General features: G+C 48.1%; 1 protein-coding gene across 3 annotated transcripts in view; it reads left to right on the top strand.

Annotated features, from left to right (window-relative positions):
• The window catches only part of ELP6 (elongator acetyltransferase complex subunit 6), a 17,264-nt gene that overhangs the window by 3,773 nt on the left and 6,098 nt on the right, over positions 1-7,393 (top strand). For 2 of the 3 annotated variants that reach the window (XM_008071318.2, XM_021719183.1), the window contains exons 3-5: positions 1,252-1,322; positions 5,010-5,128; positions 6,780-6,981. In XM_008071318.2, the coding sequence (XP_008069509.1) occupies positions 1,252-1,322; positions 5,010-5,128; positions 6,780-6,981 (392 nt within the window). The remainder of the gene's footprint in view (positions 1-1,251; positions 1,323-5,009; positions 5,129-6,779; positions 6,982-7,393) is intronic. The other variant, XM_008071317.1, reaches the window with a different exon arrangement.

The following is a 7,393-nucleotide window of genomic DNA, read 5'->3' as shown; positions in this document are numbered from 1 at the left end:
AAAAAAAAAAAAAAAAAAATTAGCTGAGTATAGTGGCACATGCCTTTAGTCCCAGCTACTCGGGAGATTAAAGTAGAGGGATTGCTTGAGCCCAGGAACACAAGGGTGTGTTGAGACTTTGACTCAAAAAAAAAAAAAAAGAAATACATCTTACATCTTTTTTTTTTTTTTGAGTTGGAGTCTCACTCTGTCACCCAGACTGGAGTGTAGTGGCCACTCCCGGCCACCGCAGCCTCGCCTGCTGGGCTCTGGTGATCCTTCCGCCTCAGCCTTCTGAGTAGCCGGAATTACAGGCATGCGCTACTACACCCGGCTGATTTTTTGATTTATTGTAGAGATGAGGTCTCGCTGCCCAGGCAGGACTCAAACCTGTGGGCTCAGGCAATCCACTCACCTCAGCCTCCCAAAGGCGTGGGATTACAGGCTGAGCCACCAAGCCTGGCTACATCTTGCATCTTAAAATCAGTGAAATAAGGTGTTACTGTCAAATAAGGAAAAAAACACCTTAGAATCAAATTGGATGTGTCAGGTTGGGTCTCTAGAGCTGCCTCAGTGCTTTTGTATCCAGAAGTATGAAGTCTGTGAGATTGACTGTAAGCAGAGGATAAATTTATTTATTTATTCACTTACTGAGTTGGAGTCTCACTCTTGTCACCCAGGCTGGAGTGCAGCGGCATGCTCATGGCCACCGCAACCTTGACCTGCTAGACTTAGGTGATCCTTCCATCTCAGCCTTCCAAGTGACTGGAACCGCAGATGCATGCTACCATGCCCAGCTAGTTTTTTGTGTTTTATTGTGGAGACAAGGTCTCGCCAAGTTGCCTAGGCTGGTCTCAAACCCCTGAGCTCAGGCAATTCTCTTGCCTCCACCTCCCAAAGTGCTGGGATTACAGACTGAGCCACTGCTCCCGGCCCAAATTTATTTATTTTTTTAGAGATGAAGTCTTGCCTTGTCACCCATACTGGAGTGCAGTGAAACTGTAGTAACTCACTGCTGCTTTGAATTGGACTCAAGGAATCCTCCCACCTCTGCTTCCCTAGTAGTTGAGACTACAGGCACATACCCATCATGCCTGACTAATTTTTTATTTTTTGTAGAGGCAAGATCTTGCTATGTTGCACTGACTGGCCTTGAACTCCTGGGCTCAGATGATCCTCCTGCCTTGGTCTCCCAAAATGTTGGGATTATAAACGTGAGCCACTGTGCCTCATCAGAGGATTTATTAAAAATCAGTTTATTTTGTTTTCTAGCTAATTGTAAAGTCTGCTTTGTGGCACTTATCCAGTCCTTCAGCCACTACAATATCGTGGGACAGAAGCTGGTAAATATTTTGGAGCTCCGTGGTGAGGTTCCAGAGTCAGTGTGTGTGCCGTGCATGTGTGAGCATGTCCAAGGTTGGACTTTCCTGTTTGGGTTGTAGAGAACTTAGCAAAGAATGGCTTAAGGAAATCTTGGGATCCAGAACCCCTTATCTGAAGGGCTGAGGCAGCATCTCAGCATGTTTTATTTTTGTTTTTATTTTTTGAGTCGGAATCTCTCTCTGTCACCCAGGCTGGAGCACAGTGGCACACTCACGGCTACCGCAGCCTCGACCTGCTGGGCTCAGATGATCTTTCTGCTTCGACCTTCCAAGTAGCTGGAATCACAGGCATGCACCACCATACCTGGTTCATTTTTTTTATTTATTGTAGAGATGAGATCTCACCATGTTGCTCAGGCTGGTCTCAAACCCCTGAGCTCAGGCAATCTTCTTGCTTCTGCCTCCCAAAGTGCTGGGATTACAGGTGTGGGCCCCAGCACGTTTTATTAAGTGAAAATTTGCTTGATAATATCTGCTATTTGTAGATTTTAGTTCATCAAACCATTCTCTACTGATTCTGGACCAGGGAAAGTTTTCTTCTCAGTGTGGGCTTTAGTCTTGGTCCTGCGAGGTTGGAGATCATACCTTGCTCTGCTGCCAACTTGGGTTCCTCCCACTGTCTTTCCCTCAGTCTAGGGCTGCCTGCCCCTCATCTCATCAGAAGCAGTCAGACAAGAACAAGATGTCTAAGAGACTGGTTAAGGCTGGGCACGGTGGCTCAGCCTGTAATCCCAGCACTTTGGGAGGCCGAGGTGAGAGGATTGCCTGAGCCTGGGAGTTGGAGACCAGCCTGGGCAACCTGGTGAGACCTCATCTCTACAATAAATCCCAAAAACTAGCTGGGCATGGTGATGTGCGTCTATAGTTCCAGCTACTTGGAAGACTGAGGCAGAAGAATCTCCTAAACCCAGCAGGTAGAGGCGGCAGTGGCAGTGAGTGTTCCACTGCACTCCAGCCTGGGGAATAAGAGTGAGACTCCAACTCAAAAAAAAAAAAAAAAATGAGGCTGGTAAACCCCCTAACCTCACCTGAGCCATTATGAACAGGTGGATATTCTGCCTGAGAATGGAAACTGAAGAAAGCTGAAAGACTGTGTTTTGGGTTTTGGGTTTTTTTGACAGGCCAGCCTCAGAGAGGGAGAGAACCAGGTCACTCATCAGCAGTGATCTTTAAAATGCCTGTCTTACTGTTGGGTCAAGTTACCGCCTCTTCTCTGTTGGGGAGAAGCAAATGAGAGGGTGAGAAATGGTAGATTCTTTCCCATCCTTTGCAGAGAAGGAGGAAGTTCCTGTGTGAGAGGTCAGGGTATGAGCTCAGGGAGAATAGTTGTGTCAAGAACACATACTGCAGCCAGGCTTGGTGGCTCAGCCTGTAATCCCGCGCCTTTGGGAGGCTGAGGTGAGTGGATTGCCTGAGCCCGCGGGTTCGCGACCCGCCTGGGCAACTTGGTGAGACCTCATCTCTACAATAAATAAAAAAATTAGCTGGGTATAGTAGTGCGTGCCTGTAATTCCAGCTACCTGGAAGGCTGAGGCGGAAGGATCACCGGAGCCCAGCAGGTCGAGGCTGCGGTGACCGGGAGCGACCACTGCACTCCAGTCTGGGCGACAGAGTGAGACTCCAACTCAAAAAAAAAAAGAACACATACTGCATTCTAAGTCTTTGAAGCATGTCTCTATGGCTATAGCATCTGTGTTTGTGGATGAGAAAGCTGTGTACTCTCATGTCCAGATTGGCCATGTTTTCTTTTACCTTTGAGTGTCATCTCAGCATAGCAGGAATGGCATGTACTAGTGCTTGGCTTGTGAGGCACTGGAGCATAAGCTTCCATACTCATGGCATGTTATTGTACTTACATAAGTAGAGCAAGGGCGAAGAATCAGGAGTATTTTCCTCTGTCAGGGGCAGCTATTGGAGCAAATGGTGTTGGATCCTGGAGGGCACTGGGCTTTTGGTGCATGAATGAGCAATTGAGACCTGGCCTGGGGGCATGGGGAGTCTCATGGGTTCCATGTGACCTGTTTCCACACAGATAGAGCAGTGGGTTGCATATTTAGAGTAGGAACCAACCCTCAGTGCCTCTTGAAATGCAGATCCTGGCCCCTGCCTTCATTCTAGAGGTCTGAAGTTGGGCCCAGGGATCTACCTTTTAATCAAGTGTCTTGAGGAATTCTTAATTGAGTGGTGGTTCATGAAGAAACGTTTATTTTTTATTATTTATTTGTTTATTTGAGTGGGAGTCTCACTCTGTCACCCAGACTGGAAGGCAGTGGCACACTCCTGGCTACCAGAGCCTCAACTTGTTGGGCTCAGATGGTCCTTTCGCCTCAGCCTTCCAAGTAGCTGGAGCTACAGGCACACGCCACAATGCCTGGCTAATTTTTTGATTTATTGTAGAGATGAGGTCTCACCAAGATGCCCAGGCTGGTCTCGAACCTGTGGGCTCAGGCAATCCTCTCACCTCGGCCTCCCAAAGTGCTGGGATTATAGGCGTGAGCCACCGCGCCCGGCCTGAAACATATTTACGAAGGATAATCTAGAGCAGGAATAGGCAAACTGAATTTCTGCAGCCCCTGTTGTTTTGAAGTTTTATTGTAACATAGCCACACTCATTCATTTCCAAATTGTTTATGACTGCTTTCACTGTATAACAGTAGTTAAGAATGTTTGCAACAGATTGTATGGCCTGACTGTATGCATTTATTTTTTATTTATTTGTTTATATTTTGAGTCGGAGTCTCACTCTGTCGCCCAGGCTGGAGTATAGTGGCACGCTCATGGCCACCGCAGCCTTGACCTGCTGGGCTCAGGCGATCCTTCGAAGTACCTCAGCCTTCTAAGTAGCTTGAACCGTGGGCATGCACCACCACACCTGGCTGATTTTTTTATTTATTGTAGAGACAAAGTCTCACCATGTTACTCAGGATGGTCTGGAACCCCTGAGCTCAGGTAATCCTCTCACCTTCACCTCCCAAAGTGGTGGAATTACAGACGTGAGCCACCGCACCTGGCTGATTATATGCATTTAAAAATGAAACTTTGTTTTTTTTTGCTTTTTGTTTTTTGAAGTGGAGTCTCATTCTTTCGCCCAGGCTGGGGTGCAGTGGCACACTCACGGCTACCCCAGTATCGATCTGCTAGGCTCTGGCCATCCTTCCGCCTCAGCCTTCCAAGTAGCTGGAACTACAGGTGCACTACCACGCCCGGCTAATTTTTGATTTATTGTAGAGACAAGGTCTTGCCAAGTTTCCCGGGCTGGTTGCAAACCCGCGGGGCTCAGGCAATCCACTTGCCTCCAGCTTCCCAAAGTGCTGGGATTACAGGCTGAGCCGACTGAATCTGGCCAAAAATGAAACTTTGTATTACCATTGAAGATTAAAAACTGGTACTGGGTAATCATAAAAATAGGTATATAAGCAAAACAATGTAAGTTTTTAAGTGACAATTAAAAACGGAGATGCACACCTGATAGCAGAATGGGACTTGTGGATTAGGAGCACCTGGGGAAGAAAGATGGACCTATATGTAGGGTGGACAGGTACACTTCTGCAGAGTTTGAAATGTGTCTTCTTGTGAGCTAGCATATAGTCTCTCTGATAGGTTCCCCTACAAGGTGCAGTAACTCACTCTCCTCTCTGTCATATTTAGGGTGTCAACCTAACCATGGCTCGAGAACGTGGGCAGCTTGTGTTCCTCGAGGGCCTCAAGTCCTCAGTGGATGTCTTCTTCCAGGCTCAGAAGGAGCCACACCCCCTGCAGTTTCTCAGGTCAGTAAGCCTGCAGCCCAGGCCAGAAGTACACACTTGACAGGTGGGCCCAGGAGAGGTTGCTATGTGATTCCTTCTCCTTGTGTGGGAGAACAGAACTGGCTTCAGGAGTCAAACACTTCTCAGCAGCATTATTGAAAGTCCTTGGTTCTGATCATACATTGGCCCAAAAGCTATAGAAAGGATCATTTGCTTTGCTGTGCTTTCCAACCCTGGCTCAGAGCCCTAATGCAACCTTGGCTCTGTTCTTGGCTTGATTCAGGGGTCAGCAAACTATTGATTGTGGGCCAGCTACCTGTTTTTGTAAATAACTTTTATTGGACTACAGCGATATTTGTTTGCATGTTGCCTCTGTCTGATTCGGCACTATAGCAACAGAACTGAGTGGTTGAAACAGAGATCATGTGGCCTGCAAGCCTAAAATGTTTACTCTCCAGACCTTTAAGAAGAATATTTGTTATCCCCTGGTTTGGGATTCAAATCACAGGTCTAAGATTGGTTTTCCTGTTTGTCATCCTTTCTGAACATGAGCCACAAACATACCTCTGTGCAGATGCTTCACTTTGCTGCTGTTCTTCTCCCATCATACAGGAACTCTCCTTCACAATCTCTCTCTCTCAGACAAGCCCTTATGCAGTGACTGGCATGGGGAGGCCATGTTCCCTGACCCTGTGTGTGACCTCACACACGTCCTTTAGCGCCTTTGACCCTGGGTGTTTTCATCTGCGTGCAGGAGCTGGTTATATCTCATCCCAGGGTATGGGGAGTTGCTGTCCTTGTTGTTAGCGAAGATAATCCAGTGCCAGGGACTGGTCCTTATAGTACAAGGCAGTAGGACCCGGTACTCTTTTCCTCACCCACTCCTGGGAAATGGCTGCTGTCTGTAGTCACTGGGGAAGACGGAGGCAGTCAGGCTAGCCTGTGTCAGAACCAGGTCGAATCCGGGATGTATGCATCAAGCAGCCCTTAAGCCACTGCCACTCACCACAAGGACACCTGAATTACTGTTTAACTTTTTATAGCCATGGATGACCTCCCAGGAAGGTTTCTCTGGCCTACCCAGTCTAAGTTAATCTTGAATCTCTTTTTTTTTTTGAGTTGGAGTCTCACTCTGTCGCCCAGACTGGAGTGCAGTGACCGCTCCCGGCCACCGCAGCCTCGACCTGCTGGGCTCCGGCGATCCTTCCACCTCAGCCTTCCGAGTAGCTGGAACTACAGATGCGCGCTACCACGCCCGGCTAATTTTTTGAATTATTGTAGAGATGAGGTCTCGCCAAGTTGCCCAGGCAGGTCTTGAACCCGCGGGATCAGGCAATCCACTCACCTCAGCCTCCCAAAGCGCAGATTACAGGCTGAGCCACTGAGCCCAGCTGATCTTTAATCTCTTAAGGGCCCTGGGGCTGTTTATTTTTGTGTCCTGCAGTTTCTAGCTCAGTGCTTTGCACCTAGTAGGCCTCAGGAAACATTTGGATTAAAACTTATTCATGCATGTGTGTGTACCTTTCCTTTCCAAACCAGCTCATGAATCCCTTGATGCCAAGGATTGTGATACACTTTATTGCTCCCCTAGCCCTTTCCTGTGGTGCCACTTGGTCCCTGAAACGCATAATAGAGAGGGTGAACTCTGGTGACTTTTGTCCTGTTTCTCCAGGGAAGCCAATGCTGGGAACCTGCAACCATTGTATGAGTTTGTGCGGGAGGCCCTGAAACCCGTGAACAATGGGGAGGCTGCATGGAGGTGCCCAGTGCTGCTGGTGGACGACCTCAGTGTGCTCCTGAGCCTGGGTATGGGGGTGGTGGCCGTGCTGGACTTCATCCACTACTGCAGAGTTGCCGTGTGCTGGGAACTAAAGGTACCCATGGAACTGCTCTCGATGCTCCCACTTGTGACCTCAAAGAGCTCAAACAGGTCCGGACCTAACTTGCTTACAGGAATCTTTTGTTTATTTGCTTGTGATTTTGGCTTTGCTCTGGCAAGTCTATTATCTCTTACTAAAAAAGAAAACCCTCAAAATTAAAGGAATGACTTAACTCTGTGTTCCTGGAACTGGTCATGTGTGTGACTGCTGCAGTCCCAGCTCTGTCACACATGTCCCTTGTGTCCAGGACAAGTCATTAGCATCCCTGTGTATTTTGTAGATCAGCTAAGATAATGGGTATAAACTACTTTAAAAATTGTGAGCCGGGCTCGGTGGCTCAGCCTGTAATCCTGCGCCTTTGGGAGGCTGAGGTGAGTGGATTGCCTGAGCCCGTGGGTTCGAGACC

This window comes from Carlito syrichta, unplaced genomic scaffold, assembly GCF_000164805.1.
Source record: "Carlito syrichta isolate Samal-C Ts95f unplaced genomic scaffold, Tarsius_syrichta-2.0.1 Scaffold314290, whole genome shotgun sequence".
Classification (NCBI taxonomy): Eukaryota; Metazoa; Chordata; class Mammalia; order Primates; family Tarsiidae; genus Carlito; species Carlito syrichta.
This window is presented reverse-complemented; position numbering and strand designations above follow the sequence as displayed.